At 32.6% G+C, this 24,636-nt stretch overlaps 2 protein-coding genes across 2 annotated transcripts; one reads left to right on the top strand and one right to left on the bottom strand.

Annotated features, from left to right (window-relative positions):
- Positions 1-8,989: 8,989 nt before the first annotated feature.
- On the bottom strand, positions 8,990-16,766 carry LOC123661868. Its single transcript, XM_045596807.1, has 8 exons — positions 15,527-16,766; positions 15,088-15,245; positions 13,349-13,513; positions 12,351-12,436; positions 11,988-12,145; positions 11,457-11,735; positions 9,259-9,453; positions 8,990-9,000 (listed from the first exon to the last, which is right to left on the bottom strand). Exons 1-8 carry the CDS (start codon positions 16,764-16,766, stop codon positions 8,990-8,992), a joined length of 2,292 nt encoding a protein of 763 aa, XP_045452763.1.
- Positions 16,767-17,135: 369 nt separating this feature from the next.
- On the top strand, positions 17,136-24,392 carry LOC123661878 (ras-related protein Rab-2A). The gene is made up of 6 exons (XM_045596816.1): positions 17,136-17,450; positions 17,984-18,143; positions 19,857-20,012; positions 21,314-21,494; positions 22,154-22,288; positions 23,438-24,392. Exons 1-5 carry the CDS (start codon positions 17,405-17,407, stop codon positions 22,250-22,252), a joined length of 642 nt encoding a protein of 213 aa, XP_045452772.1. The 5' UTR covers positions 17,136-17,404; the 3' UTR covers positions 22,253-22,288; positions 23,438-24,392.
- Positions 24,393-24,636: the final 244 nt, after the last annotated feature.

Consider the following 24,636-nt stretch of genomic DNA (forward strand, 5'->3'; position numbering starts at 1 on the left):
GAGTAGTCTTTGATAACGCGTAATTACTTGACTATTTTTTCGTCGATCTACGTTGTTTTACTTGTCGGTTTTTTTTTTTGTTTTGTTCTATAAACCTGTAATAGAGATATTGAAATGAGCTTTCCAACTAAAACCCAACATTTTAGATAAATATATTAAATATACCTAATGCATCGGAATTTATACATATCATCATCATCATCATCATCATCATCATCATCATCATCACTACAGCCTATCGCAGTCCACTGCTGGACATAGGTCTCCACAATTAACGCCAAAAATCGTATGAACTCGTGTGTTTTGCCCATAGTCACCACGCTGGGCAGGCGGGTTGGTGACCGTAAGGCTGGCTTTGTCGCACCGAAGTCGCTGCTGCCCGTCTTCGGCCTGTGTATTTCAAAGCCAGCAGTTGGATGGTTATCCCGCCATCGGTCGGCTTTTTAAGTTCCAAGGTGGTAGTGGAACTGTGTTATCCCTTAGTCGCCTCTTACCTCTCCCTTAGTGGCCTATGTCCAGTAGTAGACTCCGAAAGGCCGATGTGATGATGATGTGATGAATTAAATATGAGTTTATTAATATTATCATGGAGTCGCTTTTTCACATCCAGCTCATTAAACCAAAATAAAGCTCCCTAGAGGCCACAATTTAAACATTGTCAGCTACATGAATATGGATAGGGATGGACAGTGTAAACTAATTGTAAATAGTATTCTCTCCCGATTTAATTATTTCCTACTTTATATTTTACTAATATTATAAAGAGTTATTAATATAATAACATATATTTTCACATTAATGTGTGATTACAAAAACTTATATGAACATGTATAATCGTTTGTCAAAATTTCTAAATTTCTCAGGACCAAAAAACTCGAATGGTTTAGAATACGCCCAAATAAGTCCCGTTTCGGTCCAATCGCTGGCCTAATGTAGCCAGCGGCTTGACATGAGGTCAAAAGAAACTACTAGGTTTCATGTTGATTCTTTTAAAAAGAATTGTCTTTTGAAACTGCAGTATATTATTCATTTAAAAATGTCTATTTTAAATTTAATTACTTAAATTTTAATAGAATATGCAATTAAAACGGTTTAATTGCTAATAATATCAGAGGAGACAAAATGACAAATTAGGTTCAGCTTGCAAAGCTAAACGCGACTAACCGTTAACCGGAAATATCAAAACATTAGAATACATATTTAAAAAAATACAGTGAAACATATATGGGACCTCCTTTTTTAAAAGTTCTTCTAAACTTTGAAATCCAAGGAAAGAACAAATGAATGACATTTAAAATAAATACATGATGATAAAAATATAAAACAACAAAAGAGTGAAAAAATATTTTGACATGTTTTAAAATGGTTGTTATGAACATAAACTTCAAAAACTGACTGCTTGCTCATAGCTCATTCAAATCTGATAATCATTAGCTAACTATTTGTCATCATTGTGGATAGTAATCATTTCGGCTTAAACATTTTTTTAATTTTACATTGTGTAATTAATTTTATTTCCTAAACTCCGCCTATTTCAATAGAATCGATATATTTAAAAAAAAATATATAAGAAAAAATTGTAAAACCTGAATATGCTAAACGTATTTTGCAATATTCAACAAAACAATATGTCATTGGATAATCTGTTATATATATTTATTTTGTTTTGTTTATATATATATATATATATATATATATATATATATATATATATATAAACAAAACAAAACAGACAGTGTGTTCGAATAGGTACTAGCTAACTGTAGTCCATCAAATAGGCCCCTGTCCGTGCATGTAAGCGTGGTTATAATTTACAATGAAAGGACGGTTAATGCAGAACTACCTCGCCAGCGTAGCTCGTATAATAAGACAAAATAAAATTTTAAAAGGCAAAAAAAAAAATTTCACGTGAATCGTGAATTACAATACCTACAAGGCCTTTACGCCGAAGACGAAGACGCAGTTAGCAATCGAGCACCTTATAATTTTAATATGATGTTTAATTTTTTTTTTGTTAAAATTTTTGAACACTGCATTTAAAATTATTTATAAAGTGTCGCCGCCAAGTGTACGCCTCTAGGCACTCCTCGCGGTGGGTTTCCTTGAAAACTATTGTTTGTAGCATGTTTGTAGCTTATACTTCGCAGCGCCCTCTGGTAGCTTGTTTAGGAACTAATGATCGACCATACTACGATAATTTCGATTAGTTGATTTGGCTCTTGCAGATAATCACAGACGACTGATTCATTCATATAACATGATATTTTATTATGGTAATAACGTAAAAATATTTCTTGTAAAAAATTGAATAATTTTTCAGGCTTCATATTCAATAGGCTTCTTTTTTAATGGTCTCTTGACATAATAAAAAAACAAATTATTCCGTCAAGTGGTTCCCGCGCTATTTTGCTATCATCCATTTATCCAAAATGTTGACGTCCAACATAACATTTTTTAATCGATTCTTTTTACTATAATAGTATATAAAAAAGACTTAAAATTATATTTAATTTATAGTTTGATGCATATTCTGTATAAAATTGTGTATTTTATAGCATATTAATGCCTTGTTATAAAAATATAAAGTAAGCGCTACCCGTATGTTTCATTTTGTGCGAATATGGCACAGCCTCCTTGGTGGCGTGCAAAATAATCCAAATATTTTATATATAGGCTTGGTTATTAAACATTGATATGTAAGGTAATTTAAAATTTTCGTTCTATATACTTGAGTGTATAATTTTTGTGGAATTGGTACTAAATTGTTTTATCGAAAAAAAAATTATAATAAATTATGTTATGATAATTACGGTTATTGTTTTTTTTCCTTTAATTTACCGTTTATTTAAATGTTTCTGTAATTTTTAACATTACAATTGAAAATCAGTATTAAAATAATGAATGTGTGTACTATATTTTTATTTGAATTTATTACAATAACGGTAATGAGTATGGATTAACGTGTCGTAGGATTTAAAAAAAAATTTAAAGTTACGAATATTTTCCAAATGAGTACAATTTTAAAAGCGATATTTTTCACAGAAAAGTAAGAAATTTTAACAAACTATCTCCATCAAAGTAAACTTACATCATTAAGGTATACAAAAAAAATATATATATATATTAAAATGTGTAATTATTTTTAATACACTTTGTATTAAATAATAAAAAGATTTTAGTAACGATATTTTTATAACGAAAGATTTTATTACCACGCATTAAGCCCAGTAAATCTGTCGAGCGCCAGCGCTCTTAAGGTGGCCATTGACGATCAGTTTAAGTGATCAGATTTTCGCGTCAGTGAAACTGATAAGTTTTTCGCGTCAGTTGAAATATTTGCCCATTGACTGGCGTCACTCCGGCCCAGTGATGTCATATCTACCAACTTTTTGGTAGATCTACCAATTTTTACTTCAGTCTACCTATCTACCACCCTAGACCTAAAAACTACCTATTTTTTAATTAGTTTGACATATCACTGAATTATATTTAGGACTATGACCAGAAAACATGACCGAATTGGACAGAGTAGATGACATTTCATTTCACAGAAAAAAATGTGGATCCTACACCTAAAGAATTCTGGAAGCATTTTTATTTAAAAAAAGGATACCGGTCTCCTTTTTTTCCCCTGCTATGCGAATTCGTGAGAAAATTACTCGCACTTCCACATAATAGCGCCAACGTTGAGAGATTGTTTTCTGCAATTAATAATATGCAAAACCTTCCAGAGAAATAGAATTTGCACGGAGACTAGAGGGATTGTTGCGTACTAAAAGATTCATAGCAAACAACTGGCAGTCTAGCGCAGAAGATTTAAAAAATTTCAATAAATATATGTATAATTTCCAAAAATAAACATTTTAAGAACAGTTCATGCATTTTTAATCTTATAATATCTTCTAAATTGAGGTGGTAGATCTACCAATTTTGCATTTTACATTCTACCAACATTTGGCACATAATCTACTAATTTTCTTAAATTCGGGTTGGCAACACTGCTCCGGCCCTTCAGTTTTCGTTAGCTAGCTACATATATACTAATCTGTGGTTTTCGTCCGACCGGGCTGTTTAGAGGGCGTGTAGGTACTACCTATTTTTGTTGAGAAAAAAAAATGGATTCTGATTCCGAAGAAGAAACATTAATTCTTAAAGCGGCTACTGTGTGTTGCCATATACTGGTCTACAATGATCTATAATTTTAAATGAACAGTTTTTATTATTATTTGTACCTCATCTGTAATAAGTATGTCAATGGTCAATCGATCATGCACGGTGTCATTAATGCCATTAATAATAATATTATATATGTATTTATTTATTTCTAAGTGTTATTTATATGTATTTATAAAAAAAGTTTCTATATTAGCCGGCATTTACCTATATATAGCACAAGCATACCATTGATTACTGTAGGAAGAAACGACCGTGTGTATATGTTATAAATATAAAAATAAAATAAAAATAGTAGGTGTGTAAAATAAAACTTTTTGTCGATGTTGTTTAATTTTATAATTTTCGTCCGTGTTTCACAAACATTCTGAATTTTCATATTTTTCAATAAATTCTGTCATTATGACTCGTCTAGGGGACACCATCGCCGACATTTTATTAATTACAAAAACTACACTAGTGCACTCTCAATCACAGCGGACGCTGCGAGAGAGCGAGCAAAATGACGCGATTGGTTGGAACGACGATTACACACACACGGGCAGTTGGGCGTCGGGCTGTTGATATTTTTTAAAATATCGATATATCGATATTTTTTTCGATTTCATTTCAAAAAAAATCATAAGTCACCTCAAAAATAATTTACACAGTTTATAATTCAGTATATTTGTTAAACAAATTAAATTATAAGTGTATTAAAATGTAAGCTTTTCAGTAATTATTGTTCAATTTTAATAAAACAATAATGTGTACCAATCAATATTCAGTAAGAGTTTTTAAAAATACTCGTTGTTTTATATTCGCAGTTGTTTGACTATTATATCATATTTTCATGTCTATCCCATAAGGATGAAGTTATTTATTTTTCTCTGCGTGGGGAAGCGCCTACGAAAATTACATTTCGTTTTAGGATAATTACTATTAATATTATAAAGGTGTTTGTTTGTTACTCTTTCACGCGAAAACTACTTAACTGATCATCATAAAACTTTGTACATATATTATTATTAAGAAATTAAAAATCATCAAAATCGGTACACGCAGTAAAAAGTTATGCGGTATCATACAACGTAGGTACGACGAAAACGTAGTCAAGTAAAAACGCATTACTATATCAAATAAATTTTAGTGGGACCAAATGACACGCAACACCTTTCGATCAAAAAAATATTGTCGAAATCGGTCCACCCAGTCAAAAGTTCTGAAGTAACATACATATAAAAAAATAGAATCGAATTGAGAACCTCCTCCTTTTTTGGAAGTCGGTTAAAAAATAATGTAGTGTAAATAAAGTTCAGTAGATTAAGTTTATTATGTTCTAGTTTATAATTGACGAGAAAAATAAAATAATAAAAATTTACTTAAAAAAAAACGAAGCGTTACGAAACATAAGTCTGTCTCTCTTTCTACTTTCACTAACTTATGTGTCCCTCCCAACTTATTAACAGCACGTATTTACCAGCTTACTTCCCAAGTCAAGCGTGCGTAAAGAAGTTTTACTTCAAAATATCGAGTGTCGTAATTTAAATTTCAATATCGAACTATCGATATATCGTCCAAAAAAAAAATATTAGTAATAAATATCGATATTTCGATATTTTATCAACAGTCCTAGTTCGGCGCGACGCGCCGGTATGGATTTACGTGGCGCGTCGTCAGTTAAAACTCTGGAGCGATGGTCCTACACTCACGATCAAATTTTGGAGAGCGCGCAAAACTGATCAGTTAAACTGATCATTTTAACCAAAGAGTAAAATAACTGATCTTCAATGGCCACCTTTAGAGGTAAGGTTCATGCCAAATTCTGCGCAGCCGTCTATTTCGCTCACACGCGCCGAGCGCCTGTTGTTATATTGTGATAAACCGCATTTGATACTTTCATAAAAATAAAAACATATTACGAAAATGACTGTAAATAATATAATGATAATTTCTGTAAACAAATGTATAATTTTTTTCTCACATTATCAATATAAATAGGCATGTAAATCTGTTTGTCTTGTTATTTGTTAATTAATATGTTTGTCGGTGTCATTGAGTTTATAAAAAAAATTGAAAACGGCAAAATTTGATGGTCTACTTTCATCCAAAACACAAATTTTCTGAGGCATAATAAAATGCTATTTTATTCATATCGAAAATGTTAGATTCATTCGTAAACTCAAAAAACTAAATCAATGTAACAAAAATTGGTTCATAAAATTGATTTTTTATTTTTATTTTAAATTTATTGACCGTTGTTATATAACATACTTGAAATTTTTAACAAATTAATTATGTAAAAAACATTTTATAGCATAGTTATTAATTTTTTTATACATTAGAAAATGATCAAGATGGTATTTTGGTTGTCACACTATACTAACTAGCACAAAGATCGCGCGGCTCGTACGACTCGCGCGATGCGACGAAATTTACCTAAACTTGCTGAGCGAAAAGTTGTGAAATGGCTCTTAAGAGTGTATGCTACCTCAAATTGCTTATTTTTCACTCGGCAGGATGTCCATACCTTCCAACCACTGAATATTTAAGTTTGAAATTTATGTATGGTAAAGTTCAGGACATCATTCATATATTTCGAAAACACGATTCCATAAAATTTTCTCGATACAAAAAAATCGCAAAGTTACCTCTCTGTATTAAAACCTTAATATCTCAGTAAATATAGAAGTAATGGACTTGAGATTAAGCATGGTAATTGAAATAAGTATGAAGAACATTTTATATGTTGCGTTTTTAAAAAAATAACTATTGGTAATGTTTGCGGGGAAAAAATACAAATAATTCGCGCGATGAACAACCAAGCGCTCTCAATTCTCATGTGTTTTATTACAGGTGAAATCTGAATTCGAGCTGAGGTAGTGTAGCCCCTTAATGAAACAAAAAAAAATCTGAATTCTTGCATTCCTTATGTTCGAAAATAAAACAACTCTAAATATTCTATGATAGTATATTCCAAAAATATAATGTTATACATAACATTGCTTCGATTAAGTTACGTCAAGACTAACTGTTTACAACCGTTACATACTAAATATTACAAGCAATGACCAACTTAACAACTCCACAAACTATCATACAAACATGACTATATTATAACAAAGTCGTATCACACTCGACTACTCACGTAGTTTTACTTTTATGTCTTAAATCTGATTTTACTCAAATGTTTAGTTTTAAGTAATATAATTTTTTTGCCTCAAAATATTTATTTCTGCAGCGACCACACTTGTTAAATATTTAATGAATTGAAAACAATATCAAATTTAATTACTACTTTTTATTTTTTACAAAAGAAATCATTATATAACAACTGAAACCCCAATTGTATATAGTTATTTGTAGCTTATACCTTGCTATAAGTTAAATTATACCGTATATGTACGGTCCAAAATATTGTTTTCCCATATGAATAAGGTTGGCAATCACTGCCTTAATGTTGCACCTTTCTCAAATTCTATTGCTCCTAGCAGTTAGCAGAAAGTAAATAATCTGAAAACATTTATTAAAAAAAAACGTAAATGTCAAATGAAAATAAATATTATACACACTTTAATGAAAAAGTAAATATGTTACTTGTCACAATAGAAAATCAGAATAAAGTGACATTATTTTATTTTATGTGATTAACAACTGAAAATAAGAATAATTAAGTTACATTATTTACAATAAAGAATAAAGGTAGTCTGAAAACTGAGTGAAATAAAAATTACTTGTAAATAAAAATTAAAAAGTGAATATAAAAATAGAGTTCAGTAAAATTTATAGTAAATAGAAGAGTGTAATAAGACTATTATTAAAAATTTACGAATAATGTGTCTTATGGCAACATCTGTAATGCAATAGTTAAAACAATGAAATAAAAAATATCATGAGTATCAACTAGGTTCATATTAGTATATACGTATCTGTAGTGAATCGTAACATTCCATATTTCTATAATTTCAAATCCCCAACTGGTCACACTAGATACAAAATCAATATCCCTTCCTTAAAAGTAAGTCACAATACTTTAACATATCACGTCCTTTACAGTAAGTTTTTAAGTGACTTCAATATGAAAGATACTTCATACATAGCGCTACTGTTACGTTAGTATGAGTGTATGTACTTTGTGTTGAAATAATTACATAGAGTATGTGCTAATATAATTTTGACTAGTAAGCACCAATTGACTAACATACATAATAATATTCATAAAAAAATATTTACACATTTCTTGTGGCTAATAAAATTTAGCCAATACAATCGCATGGGTTACTAAAACCCTGTTCTAGTTTGTTGTTATTTAAATAAGAACATGGAATTTGCTCTCTTTTTATAACTACGAAAATGAAAAAGACACCAGAAGCTGCCGTGTTCGAAACAGCTTTAAATCAACATTAAAAATCACAAAGTTTTACACTTCTGTACACATCAAATAACAAAAAATTTTGAGCGTTTAAAAAAATCAGTTCAAGTCCTTAGTTAAAATTTTCGTTTACAGTAAGTATACACAAAGCTGGTGTTTATATGAATAAATAAATTCATATCTCATTCAAACTTTTAAAGCAATACAAGTATATATTAATATTCTCCATTATTTTAAACTGTAAACAATCTTGTACGTAGTAGGTATATCTTACACCTTATTTGCTACATTTTATATAGAAAAAGTATTTTTTTTCCTGATTCAAAGATTACTATTTTACAAAATTCGGTGGTATTTTTTATCTTCGTTATTTTGAGTAGTACTCAGAAGTAACACCAAGACTTCATAGGGCCATTCATGTCTACTTGATTATTATAAATGGTATTATGCTTGACATTTATCGCTTCACGGCTCATCTGGAAAAGGAAAATATTATATCATTTCTTGTTTATGTCAAAAAAGTATGTTAAAGCATAATTCTGTGACAAGTGATACAAGTTGAAAATCATTTTACATAAGAGCAAAAAAAAAGGTTTCCAAAAATTCTTGTTCGCTAACCAAGTGGGTTAGGTTCAAGTCTGGTTCTGATCTGGTGGTGGTGGTGGTGGTGGTGGTGGTGGTGGTGGTGGTGGTGGTGGTGGTGGTGGTGGTGGTGGTGAGAGATCGTGCCTCACCGGCGCCGGGCGGGGCGGGGCGCAGCGCGGGCAGCGGCGGCGCGTGCACGAGGCGGCGGTGCGCCTCGGAGCCGGTGAGCGCGGCCACGGTGACGCCGGCGCGGTAGGCGGCCGGCAGCCGCACGTGGCGCGTGCGCGTGCCGTGCTCCGACCAGCCCGTGGCGCGCCACTCACGGATCGCGTTCACTACTTGACCTGCACACGACACCGACCATTACAGCCTACACGTGAAGCTCGAAACTCCTCCTTTCCCGAATCAAAAAACAACTTTCACTACTTGATCTTCACAACAACCCTTGTTGTATCCCAAACGTGAAACTCGTTGAAACAAGTAATAGTTTACAATTAACTATCCGTGTTTAGTCGATAATATAATGTGATGGCCTTTTAAGGATAGAATTTCCACAAATACTAAGACGTGTTTATTTTTTATCCAGTAGTGCAAACGCTGTGTGGTTACGGCAGTAAGAATATAGCCACTCCCTCTCTTCCCGTGGGTGTCGTAAGAGACGACTAAGGGATAAAACAATTCCACTACCACCTTGGAACTTAAAACGCCGACCGAAGGCGGGATAACCATCTAACTGCTGGCTTTGAAATACACAGGCCGAAGATAGGCAGCAGCGTCTTCGGTGCGACAAAGCCAGCCCTGCGGTTACCAACCCGCCTGCCCAGAGTGGTGACTATGGGTACAACACATACGTTCACACCATTTCTGACACGAACTTGTGGAGGCCTGTGTCCAGCAGTGGACTGTATTAGGCTGAATGAGTGCAAAAACAAAGTTCCAGGATACTAGCTTAAATTTTTAATTCCAATAGGGGATCGGACAAATCGGTTTTAAATTAATCTTTATGGATACTTATTGCCATAAAAATAAAATTTTACTTATTTATAGCCTTTTGTTTAAAAATCCCGCCAAAACGCCACGTTATGTCATCTGAGAGCGCGTGACGTCATTTGTACCCCAAAATAATGGGCGCATTCCACCTAAGGCCCATAACTCCATCGATCACGACCGCTAAACTGTTCGTTCCATTAACGTAAAAATCGCCGCGAGCGTTGTGGGCGAATTTTATAAGTGAAACGCATATTTGGGCGCTATTAAGTGTAAGGCGTCAGCTGTGTGCTCGCAATATGACGGCATGGTGAAAACATTCTGCGGGCGTTGCGGACGCTTAGTGAGACAAAGCCATTGCTTGATCCTACAAATGTCGTCACGTACTGTAGTTGGTGTTTCAGTAAAGATTGACAATATTGTTAATGACAACATTTTATTTCTTCATTTAAAAATATTTAAATGAATTATATTAAATTATTATTCGATTAATAGTCGTAAAACATCTCATTCATAGTATCTAAGTACATTAAAGACTTTAATCCGATTACTGTCCGATCCCCTATTTCATCTCAATAGGGATTAAATTTCGACAAACGCTACAAAACGTATTTATTAAATTTTATTTAATAGTCCAAAAATATAGTTTTGTGTTTCTAATTTTTGCTGGAGCAGACGTGTCCTGGAGTGGAGACCGCAAGTAGTAAACGCAGTGTGGGACGACCGCCGGCCCGCTGGACTGACAATCTACGTAAGATTGTTGGTGGTGGCTGGATGAGGATTGCAGAAAATCAGGACGTTTGGCGCGAACTTGGGGAGGCCTATGTCCATCAGTGGACTGCGACAGGCTGAATTGATTGATTGAGTTTTAAATTTGACAGATTTTCCTTGCCAAATTTTAACACCATTTTACCTCTTTAAGGGTGGAATATCCAGAAACGTTGTAAAATGTATTGATTAATTTTTAACTAGTAATAAATAAATAAAGTTAACATATATAAGTTACATTTTTAACATAAAAAAATGAATTTTCCGTATGAACCCTAAACCCCCTATTTTACCCCTTTAGGGATAGTTACCTCAAATACCGATACAGATTTTTACTTGCTACAATAGCTCAAAAGAAAAGGTTTTCATTCAAACTTTCAACCTTCATTTTACGTCCTTAGAGGGTGAATTTCGAAAAATCCTTCTTTAAACAATGCTTTCAATATATTTAATTATAAATTTATTTTAATTATAAAGTTAATATTGTCTCAACATTTTAAACTTTTATCATAAGTGGTTTAGGCTGGTCAATAATATGTAAGGACAGGACATTTAATTTTATATGGGTAGATTATCAAAAAATATCACTCACCAAGGACATTGAACGTGTGGAAGCGTCGATCAGGTACAACCATTAAGGGTGTGAGATCGGTGTTAGCTGTGAACCTTGCTAACACATCTCTGGTCCGCACTAGCAACACTGATGGTGATGTCAATCGGGGCCATAGTGCTGTCTCCCGTACACATTCAACAGGGTTTGTTAAGTAAACACCATGAGAAGACACTCCGAACACCATTTGATGATGCCACGCATCTGGGATCTCACCTTCGCAACCCATTTGAAGGTTGAGAGTTAATATTGGTACGGCTCCTAGAAATTATAATGTAATAAATTATAATCATTATTTCCTAAGATGAATTACCTAAAAGCCTATGGATTTCGTATGGAAAGTTACTCCAAGTTAACGTCTCAAATTCCTTTACTCCTAACGTTTTAAATAATACTGAAGATTAAAATATGTAACAAATCGACATATTAAACATAAATAATTGACAAACCTTAAATATATAACTTTGTAAATTTCCACAAAAAATTAATTTAACAAAAAATCTACCAACTCACCAAGTGATATCCAGTCTGCTAACCAATGAGACAAAGAAACAGCTCTCTCAGGGTATGTAGGGAAGAATCTAGCAGTTACAAGGCCATCCGATGCCCTTTGTATACCTGTCACTAAGTCTGCAGCTGTGCAACCCGCCACAGCACGTGATAATAAATATCTGGAAAAAAATACGACATTTCTTTTCTTTCTCTTAATCCTAACCCCTGTTGCTTGGGAGAAATCGCTACCGAGTGATAAGGCCGCCTCGTTGTGCATTATACTTTTTACTTTACAATTCTGTAGTAAATTACTCTGTGTGGTGTAAAATAAAGTAATATGTAAGTAATAATAATATGTAAATTTGTAATGCAAATTTGACATACCTTGGTAATGGTGCATTGTTTGCTCTTAGTCTTGTGCCGACCGATGAATTGATCCTTTCTACATTAACAGGTACTCCAAGTGCAATCTATAAATAACCACTTATATATATAAGCATGTAATCATAAAAGAATTTTGATATGTTTTAATACAACCATAAATTTAAATAGTCAATAACAGCATATTGTGATATCATTTCATAGTTCCTTTTTGCTAAATTAGCTACAAAAATAGTTTTTGACATAATTTATGTAGTTTTATTAATTTATAACATAAGATATGAAATTAAAATAGATATGAAATTAAAATACGTATGTATGTATTTATGTATATGTTTATGTATGTATGTAAATAAGTAAATATATTCAAACGTTAATGTCTCAATTTGTACACCTACACTGACACAATACCATCTCCTCTGCCCCTAGGTTGCCTGGAAGAGATCGCTTTTTAGCGATAAGGCCGCCCTTTGTGCCTGATGATACTCTGTTTAAGTTCATAATATGTATTATTTCTGTTTTGGTGTACAATAAAGTGTATTGTTATGTTGTTATGTTATGTTATTAAAATAGTTAACAAAGTAACAACTGACTGCTCTAGCACTCATTGTAGCTTTAAGTCTTAAGTGTGACAATTTCTTTAACTTGTGATAAAATCAAATATTTTCATTTACTGTCACATTTTTAAAATCATTTCTTAATATTTAAAACTTCATTGGCAATTCGTACCAATAATAACTATGAAATTAATAATGACAATTATTATGCATTAATTAAATATATCTTTACTGTATCTTTCTCGCTCGGGTACAATCATTGGTCCCAAGTTCACCCGATCGAGCCTTTCAATGTTAAGTAGCGAAGAGCAGCTGTATGTATCTTTCTCGCTCGGGTATACTCTGCGGTCCCGAGTTCACCCGATTTTACCTCAGACTGTGACGGATCAGCCTAAATATGTTTTCACTTCAAAAATTAAATAAATTATTATAAAAATGACTTACAAATACATTAACCACAGCCGTGGCACCGCAAGCAGACGTGCCGATCTGTGTCACTTGTCTCTCACAAGCCTCTCGCTCTGACCACACCATGCACCGAGGCGGCTCTATGCACCCCACAGAACCCACACAATCGGCTGACGATGTTCCAGGCTTATCCATTAACGGCTTAGAATTAAAATAAATAGAGTTAATTATAAATATTTTGGAGATCATAACCATTTCCATATACAATATTTTCCTTACAAATTGTTAAAGATATATAACACTAAAAAGTCTGTATACATAGCTATTTATATACTAATTGTAAACACTGGCAAGTTTATTTTAAAAAAAAGAATGAACCATCCGTGATCATGGTTGCTGTAAAGTATCCCAAAAGCCGGGTATTTAAGAAACTTAATAAACTGAGATAAAATCCGAATAAGTTGTTTCATTATAATTAAAAAAAGAATGTTTAAAATATATGAAAATTCTGTCAGGGCAAAGAGAAGGATTTGTAATATTTTATAACTTTTTCTTTAACCAGAATCAGATCAGTCTAGATCAAATTAAGACAAATCATCTTGAGCTTGATGTTACTAAATATGTGATGGGAAAGATTGGCATAATTCGTAACAAATTCTGCAAAATTTTTATTTACCAACTCATAATAGTGATCTAGTCAATAAAGATCCTTAACTTTAACTTTTTCTGGGATTCTTTTAGTATTGTGAAAACAGTTATAATTTATAAACAAGTATTATTTTTGTATAATATTTACAATCACTCATCACTTCAGCCTATGGCAGTCCACTACTGGACATAGACCTCCCCAAGTTCGCGCCAGACATCCCGGTTTTCCGCAATCCTCATCCAGCCTACACTGGCAATCTTATGTAAATAGTCGGTCCAACGGGCCGGAGGACGTCCCACACTACGTTTGCCAAGATGCAGTCTCTACTCCAGGACCCGTCTACTCCAACAATATTTACAATACAAGCAGTTATTATCATTTCTTAAGTGTACATCATTTACTAATAACACTTTATCTAGTAAGACAAATATCACAAAGACCCTTGTTGTCTTAATTTATTAGACTAAATAATTGATATAAAAATAAAATTAGCTCACAGCACTAGTTACACAAGTATATTAGATCACACAATTTGATGCTTATTACTTTTGTCTACTGTATACAATTTATATTTTTTAAATAAAAAGTATACCTTTGAAAATATGTGCAATATCTTTTTTCTAATTGGAATAACTGGATTTATATAAAAATAGGTTGTAACAAGATCCTGACAAAGTTTGTATGTCAATTTGGATGTTCAATTAAAATTCAAAACTTTTTATCAATATATTTATAAAATGGAAATATAGAAAATATGCAAAATAGAAAAAAATTGAAAGCCTGAAAGAAGCCATTGAATTCAAAAATTATGTTTGCTTACAAGTAAAAAAAACAACCAACATCAATTTACATAGACTTAACATCAATGTACAATGTAGGTATTAAGAAAGAAAAATGATGAATTAAATCACATTATTATGGATAATTCAAAAAGTACTCGTCAGATTTCAATCTAATTTAATTGGTACCACATGACAAGCACTAGCTTTTGATTAAAAAAAGAGTTATCAAAATTGGTACATCAATTTTAACCATGACACATTTGTTGACAATAAATGTCAACAAATCATTTTGATCATCAGTTTTTTAATATATAATAATTTATTATAATTACCATACTAGCTGCATCATGGTTTTCTATATCAGTTTTGGTTTTTTCTATCATCAATTTCTTAGCCATAGAGAGATGATACAATGCTGATGACAGATTTGATGAATCTAAGGTGGGCCTCTCTCCCTGGTTTATTTGATATGCAAATGGTGCTTCTGCATGCTCCTCTTCATCTAAAATTGTACACTTTAAATATAAAAAGTATGCAGTTCATTTATTAGTATAATTATGTACTTTAAGACAACTTTTTTTAAAGCTATTGCATGCAAATGAGATTGACACCTCCAAGAAAAAACCAGACACATAAGTCTGCTTGTGTTTTTGCTACAATTTTACTTATCCTTAGAAGTATTGAGATTATTTAAAAAAAAAGAAAGTAGAGATTAAAAAAATAAGAATAGAATTTTTCATTAATTTGAAGAGTATCAGGAAAGAATTTTAGTTTGAAACTTACAATTTAAAATTTCCCTGGGCGATATTAAATCACCACTCGAAACATGCAGAGAGGTGGTTTGACTTGTAGGCCAATGTGCCATTGTCCTACGGACTAGGAACTGTTCTCCCCTCACATTAACATGGGTTATATATGGGCCATATGTTTGAGCAGTGCTTGCATTCTCAGACACATCTTGCACTACTTCTAACCCACGACTTGTTGATGGCACATTATAGTAATGTGGTTCTACCACTTGAGCAGAGCTAGAAGGTACTTCAACAGGATGGCGTTGTACAGGTCCAGGCAAATATTCGGGAGAGGTCCCTCTTATAACTGGTTCATTCTCTTCTGGTATGTTAGAACATTCTAGATCTGTGTCAGGTGTGGACTCATCTCCAGTGTCCACTTCGCATGAGGGCCCAGGATCAAAGTCCATTTCTAGAAAATCCATATCAGGGCTTGACGCTCGCGAATTCTGCTCCCTAGGATTAGGTCCTGCTTGTTGAGCAACAGGGTAATTAGGGAGCATTGGTAGATGTTTGTCTAGTGGTAAACCCATATCTAAGCTAAAAAATGAACTAGGCAAATCTGCTAAATGCTCACCACCTCTGTATGTATAAATACAACCATCTTCTGAACCCAAGGAGTAATCATCATTACCAGTATCACTGGAACTATCATCGCCTTCAAAATTAGATCTATTTAATTTCAAACTTGATGGCCTTTTTCGATTTTCTCTAAAACTATTATCTGGCAAATTTTCGAAGGTTTTACTTGACGATGCTCCACTCGTTGATGCTGCATTTATATTGTAACTGTGTGATGGGCCACTAGATTCCAAACAAACTTTGTGCTTTGAACATGTTTGTTTATCTTTAATGGATTCTAAGCCATTATCACAAGATTTTTTATCAGGTTTACTACTACTTCCTGAATCATTTGAATTGCTTGTAATAGTAATCGTACTTTTAGACGTTTGTGAACTATTACTACGGTTTTGATCGTTATTATCTTCTGATAATGGATTTGATGGTTGTCCAAACTCATTCTTAATAGATGAATTCAAATGTCTCGCTCTGGGTCCATTCAAAGGGCACCGATTAAAATCTGTTTCGTGTGACATTGATGTAAACACATTTTCTTCGCAATCACCTTGTCCTCGTTGTTTTGATGTGCCCTTGCAACACTTAACTGTATCACTTTCGTTGTCTTGTCTCCCTAGATTTTTTTTCGAGGCAGATCCTTCAAAATGATCCATTATTACACATGTAACTTATTAACAAACGTCGGCATTGTCTGATTTAAGGTTAATAATAAATTAAAATAACTATTTCAAATTAGTGATGACATATACAACACTGGGAACATTCTATACTTTGAACTAAAGCAGATAATTACAATAACATACAAAAATTAAGACAAGAGTTGTCGTCAACTACAAAATAGAAAAATATTCGATTAATAACAAACCAATTTTAAGAGATTGACAGTTATCACACATAAGTGTACCACAGAATTATTACCACAGATGAATAATTATACTCATAATCTCAAAAACATCATGAACATGATTTTTCTGTGAATCTATGGATCATGAATTTATTTATTTATTATAGTTATTGGAATTAATACAGAATCTTGATTTTTAACAAACTGATTTTTGTTGACGTAGAATAACTAAACTTGGTTTTTAGTTTTTACAGACAAATCTTCATCTATGACATGTTGTCATTTTGTATTTGTACGAATTTTCACAATGACACACTGAAAACTCTTATACCAGCTGTAGCATTCTAAAAATTGCGTCTTATATCTCGGAAGGTGTCTAGCGAAGCTTTTATTATAGTGTTATTATAATTAAAAGTATTAACATTAATCTAAAGAATACTTATTGCAATGGCATACGCCTACTTATTTAAATACATCATCATTGGCGACACAGGTATTGATTTTATTTCCTGATATTTTTTTGTTAGCCAGTGTCTTTATATATAACATTTTTTTAAGAACTAATTGCTTAAATTGTATTATAAAAAGGCTGAAGTTTTATTTATTAAGTAACTAAAACGACTAATAATTGTCAATATTATTTATGTTCGTAATGACCAATGTTAAATTGTAACGAAATGGATGTTGTGTTCCACCTACGCTACTACGTACACAAGTGCGTACAGCGTAATAATATAATTTCGAAACCCTAAATTTAACAAACAGTGAAATGATCATTATTAAGTATTTACAAATATTTTTTATTTATTTTCGACATCATCACAAAACAGTCGTTTTCAAGGTCTTTCTTTGTTGATTAGACTAATCAATAGTCATACTTTCAAATATGTTGTATTTTTTGTTATTTTAATATATAAGTATGTCATTAATTAGTAGCACATAAACAAACTTGATTATTAGTAACATTTTATCAGTAAGCAATGAATAACATAGTAAACTAACCTAAACAAAGACCAAATGTTCTAGGTGTGGGAAAATCATGCCTACTGCTACAGTTCACAGACAAAAGGTTCCAGCCAGTACATGACCTAACTATTGGTGTTGAATTTGGAGCCCGTATGATCACTATTGATGGGAAGCAGATTAAGTTACAGATATGGGACACTGCTGGACAGGAGGCGTTTAGGTATTTAATGATAAGAGATTATTCAAATGAATTTGAATATTTATTAAATTAAATATTTCCTTAAAAATAAATTTCAAATATACTTCATTCAAAGTCCACCTGTATGTAATCTTTTCATAATATATATTTTTAACTAGGTGTGCCCGCAACTTCGCCTGTGTGGTATTTAACAAAATAGTTATTGTTCAGTTTGCAGTTATAAAAAAAATCTAAAATAAAAGTAGCCTAAGTTACCTCTTATTATTGTGCAAAGTGCCGTCAAAATAAGTTCAGTTGTTTCACAGATTCACCGGAACAAACAGACAGACAGACAAAAATCATAAAAAATGTTATTTTGGTATATGTACCGTGTAAACATCCATATGTACACTCCAATTTTATTTATTTGTATGGATTAAAATAACTGATAAGAATTTATTATTAGCATGGACTGTTGATCTTGTTGAGGACAACAAAGAAAATGTTCTCATTTTTATTTTTAATGTAACAAAAGATTCGTAAACAAAATGTAATTCTAATTAATATTGTAACTGGCCCATTTGCATAGTTGGTATTGACTATACATTCACTCCAAGGTTCATCTGGGTGTAATATTAGTATATTAGATATTTATTTTAAAAATGTATATGTTTAATTTATACATCAGTTTACTGTTATCTAAAATAGCCATTAAGTTGCCAACCTCAGGAAAAGTTGACCGTATTTATATGTTAACTAGCGGACCCGGCAGACATTGTCCTGCCAGGAAAACAGCTACCAAATTTGATAGCTTACATACCGATAGCAGCGCCACCTAACGGGTCCAATTGAGATAAAAACGAACATATCTTCCAAGTTAGACAAAATTACAGATGCTTACAAAATTTGATAAAAATTGATTCAGTAGTTTCAGAGCTACATACAGATAGCAGCGCCATTACTAAGTCCAATTGAGATAAAAACTACCATATCTTCCAAGTCAGACAAAATTACAGATGCTTACAAAATTTGATAAAAATAGGTTCAGTAGTTTTGGAGTTACATACTGATAGCAACGCCACTAACCAGATCCGATTGAGATAAAAACTACCCTATCTCCCAAGTTGGACATAATTATAGATGCGTACAAAATTTAATAAAAATTGGTTCAGTAGTTTCGGAGTTACATACCAATAGCAGCGCCAGCTATCGGGTCCAATTAAGATAAAAACAACCCTATCTCTCAAGTTGGACCATATTACAAATGCTTAAAAAAATTTGATAAAAATTGGTTCAGTAGTTTCGGAGTTATGATTAGGACATTTAAAATTTTCATTGTTAATGCCCACCCCCGTAATCCTTATTGTATGTATGTAAATTAAATTAAAGTGCGGTTTACAAATAAGGTCAATTTAATCAATAATAACTTACGTAAAATGCGCCCAAATATATTATTTAACATGAACTTTATTGAATAGCAATAAAGTTCAAATTGACTACATTTTAGTTAGAAAACGTTTGTATGGGAAAAAGAAAAGGGCTGTTTTTAGGGTTTTTACGGAAATTATTCGAAATTTCTCGCCGTAAAAACCATCCTTGGACTTCAATGAACATTTAAAGAAAAGAATTGGTAAAATTTGTCTAGGCGTTGTTGAGTTATACGCTTACGAACACATTTTACGATTCATTTTTATATATAAAATAATACATACTCATTTGTTTATAAAAAAATCTTATTGTTAAAATACCTTTCAGGTCAATCACTCGATCATACTACAGAGGCGCTGCGGGTGCATTGCTAGTATATGACATTACCAGACGAGATACATTCAACCATCTGACAACTTGGCTTGAAGATGCTCGCCAGCATTCCAATTCAAATATGGTTATCATGCTTATTGGTAACAAGAGGTATAATAATATATAAACGCTTCTTCCCTCTCAACAAGCCACACTAAGATTTATTCCTATAGCAGAGTTTTTTTCTGAAGCTGTCTCTTAATTCAATTGCCATTTAATGGCTTCTGTTTCAAATAGAAGAAGTATTGAATCCAGAATAAAGCAATACACTGCTTTATTGTGGATTGGCAGATATTTTCGATATTGCGTGAGATAAAAGACACTCTCAGACTAATGACAAACATTTGTATTAATAAAAAGTAGCCGAATGACAGAGCTAGGCTCGGTAATTTATTTATTTTTTGTAAATTATGTTTATTGGAAATTTTATTCAAATACGAATTGCATACTGATAAAATACGAATAATATTTTTCGATCTTACTGTCATATTAAAAAAAAATATGAACTGGTTATTGAAATAAAAAAATCACGAGTGCAATTAGAAAAAAAGGAAAAAAAAAATCGCTTTGAGACATGAGGATTTTTTTAACAAGGGTCGTCTTGACCATTTCGTGATGGGCCCATTTACCATCTGAGGTATTATACCTTACCTTGTACAATTATAGATGGTAACAAAATTTACCTTTCTATTCTAATGATATTGTAACCATTTTTTCATAGTCTAAAAACAGGGATAAAAAGATATTTTTTAAAAATGAATCCTAGCTAGATTGATTTATCGCCCCCGAAATCCCCTGCATACTAAATTTCATAAAATCGTTTGAGCCGTTTTCGAGGTTCAGATTATATATATAGACAAGAATTGCTCATTTAAATGTATTAGATATTTCCGCTGCGTAACAGTATAAACCCTGATCCTTTTTTTAAGAATTAATAAACGCTTTACACTCAACGTATCCCCCAGTAGGATTTTCTTCTGTGTTGGGGGTCTGAAAACACACACAATACACAAACACAACGCCCAGACCACGCTAACATCTATATAGTCGATACAAATATCTATCGTGAGCGGGAATCGAACCCGCGACCGCCAGCGTAACAGCCAGTGCTATGACCGCTGCGCCAACGCGTCCTCAAATGGTGTTAATCCTTGGTGTTTAGTCAACTTATTGTATGGCAGAACAGTTGTCAAAGCTTTCATTCGCATCCAATTCTTTTGTTGTTTTCTTTATTTGTTTAATACATAATAAAAATATATCTTAAATATCACAATATAAATTCATGCAATTTATATTGTGATATGTAAGATATATTTTTCAAGTATTTAAGTCATGTAAAAAAAATTTTTTGCCTGAGGTTCATCTTTCTAAGATATATTATTGCCATAATACAAATTACAATAAACTTATAGTGACCTAGAATCCCGACGTGAAGTAAAGAAGGAAGAAGGGGAAGCATTTGCTCGTGAACACGGTTTGGTGTTTATGGAAACTTCTGCGAAAACTGCTGCCAATGTTGAAGAGGCCTTTATCAACACTGCTAAGGAAATCTACGAAAAGATTCAGGAGGGAGTTTTTGATATCAACAATGAGGTTTGGATATCCATTTTAACAATCAGTTTTAAAATAATACTTTTATTGTTATATATTGTGAATACTAACAGAAGACAAACAAAATTAAAATATTCTTAAAGATTTTAAAAAGAAGAAGCAGTGCTGATGTCTATAATTTTTAATATAATACATACAATAGTCATTTAAGTTATTCAAATGGTTGTATGTGACTTTTTAAAAATTTTGTTTATTTATACATTTTTTTAAATGATTTGCTACTGCTATACTGGTACATTTTACTACTTTTATGATCTGCTTTTTGTTACTTGGGCTATTGTGCCAACTGTAAATTGTTTAAGTAAATTAAGAAAAAAAAAATTGTCAGCTTTAACACAGGACTGAAAATCTCGACATTACTGTTTCAAATGATTTCAACTACCCATATTTTATCATACCACAGGCCTTATATTATTTCCAATGCCAACCACAACATATTATTTTCCCGAGGCAAGTATCATCAGGATATCCTCAGCTCTCAGGTCATCTTCAGCCGAGTACTATCCTCGGCTCCCCGGCAGTATTGTATACAGTAGTTGGAAAATGACTATTCAAAGGTGCTATAAAGCCTATTTGAATGCAGTAATTTTTTATTTGATTTAATTTGAACATCGGCTTTACCTAGTATTTATTGTGATCAGGCGAACGGCATCAAGATCGGTCCGCAGCACTCGAACGCGGGCGCGGGCGGGGCGGGCGGCGCGGGGGCGGGCGGCGCGCCGCCGGGCGGCTGCTGTTAGGTGACGCGCTGCACACGCTGACGGCGCGGACCACGGGTAACGGTTTTTGTTTGTGTAGTGCTGCCAGCCTTGACAGCGTGGTGGCTTGGCCGGGTAATGAGATCCAGCCGCGAAAGAAAAAGGGTACCTGGGGGCTCGGGAGCCCGAGGTGAATAGAGACTAACGTTTTTATACTGGTCGTTGTCACCGTGAGTGCGGCTCGGTTGCGTGGTGCCGTGCCAGGAGAATCAACACTAGTGATGTGCCAGTTCCAGGGGATCTCAAATCTAGCGGGTCTTAACTTTTGTACTCAATCGTACAGTTGTGTTAGTATGTGTGATCTTGAAACTACTGTTGATGCTTTACGCGAGTATTGTCATGCCGGATAGTATCTCATGTTTTTTTCATCATTAATGAGAGAGATAGTTTTTTGGTACTGTGTTAGTAATAGTAGTATAGTCCATTAACAGAAACTTGATGGTTCGTCTTAAGGGCCTGTTTCACGTGTTACGAATAAATCTTACTGCCATGAAATGGTATCCGACGTATAAAATGATCTATTTTTTTACCATGTAATATTTTATCTATGAGACATGTCACTATCAACATCTGAAAATAAGTGTTTGTATGTTAACTGAAAAATAATTGTTTGCAGGCAAACGAAGAAAAATCGACTTCAATTATATCGACAAGTAATACATTGTTATGTACATACAAATTGTCAAGTAAATACGCATTATCAATGATTACTCCAAAATTTGTAATCAGATCTCGATGAAATTTAAATGTGACCACATGATAAACATCGGCTTTCGATTAAATTAAAAATCATCAATATCGGTACACCCAGTAAACAGTTATGCGGATTTTCGAGTGTTTCCCTCGATTTCTCTGGAATCCCATCATCAGATCCTGGTTTCCCATCATCGGACCCTGGTTTCCCATCATCAGACCCTGGTTTCCCATCATCAGATCCTGGTTCCCCATCATCAGATCCTGGTTTCCTTATCATGGTACCAAAGTAGGGATATCTACTTTCCAACAAAAAAAGAATTATCAAAATCGGTTTATAAGCGATGGAATTATCCCCGAACATATATAAAAATATATATATACGGTCAAATTGAGTAACCTCCTCCTGTATTTATTAATACTTTTATGAGCAAGTTTACTTAAAACGCTAAGAAAATGTTTATTTCATTGCAGAGGGATGCAGCTGTGTGCAACAAACAATGGTACGAAACTTATTGCATGCTGGAAAACTTACGTTTTAATTTTAAAGCTACAAACTTTTGCGTCTCAACTGGATATAATAGTAAGTAGGCTCATGTGAGTCTCAAATATATTTAAAAAAAAAAAAAAACCGAAATATTTAACGAAGTAAATTAACTTTAATGTAAGATCAAGGTATACCATTAAATTGCCTATCAATGATCTATAGAAACTTTATGTACAAGAATTTTCAATATTATTACCACTTAAATTTTTTAAAGATATTTTAATCTTAATAATTATAATCTAATTTACATAACCCTCAAAATGTTGATAACTATTTTAAAGCTGTTCAAAAATCTTTAGTCTCAACGTTTCACTTTCTCTGTAATGGCAGTAACGTAACATCTAGCTATTATCATAAAAATAAGTCTTTAGTTAAATTCATATGTATAACCAGACATTGAGTAAATGTAAGATTGGATCAGGCGAGGAAACATTTTGACGTGTATTTTGTGTATGTTATAAATATAGTGTCATCGTTCGTTCATGAATGTAACATTTAATCTTATATACTAATTATTTGCACTATTTTATATGTAAAATAATTGAGGTGTTCAGTGGAGAAGTGGTCCAATCCACAAAAATATTAATATTCAATTTGAATTACCAAGTCTCCTTGTGTATTATATTATACTAAAATGGATTTAAACTACAACAAGATACAGGAATGTATTTAGAACACTAACTGTTAATTTTCACTATGTTATAATTTTTTTGTGAGTTGTCTCACTTTTTCACTGAGCACTTTATTTATTACGCATTTATTCCCATTACTGAATAGAATTTAAGACAATGCTTTTATATAATTTTAAAAGTACAGACAAGATTGAATTAGCAATTAGGACAATTGTAATAAAAGACTATAAATACGAACGTTATTAACTAAGTACTTGTTTATCTTAACATAGCTGCCCCTCAAAAATTTCGTTAAATGTGAATTTAAAAGTCTGTAGACTTGATAAAAATGTCAAAATATTGATAAATTTACATGCAATGCCAAATTAATAGATATTTTTACCTTTGTTAATAAAGTAATATTTATTTTATTTTGTTACGATTTATTAGCGTGTACTTTTTCAAAGCTTATAACTTATAACAGCTTGTCTGCAGGAGAATTTCATAGATAATTA

Source organism: Melitaea cinxia, chromosome 17 (assembly GCF_905220565.1).
Source record: "Melitaea cinxia chromosome 17, ilMelCinx1.1, whole genome shotgun sequence".
Lineage (NCBI taxonomy): Eukaryota > Metazoa > Arthropoda > Insecta > Lepidoptera > Nymphalidae > Melitaea > Melitaea cinxia.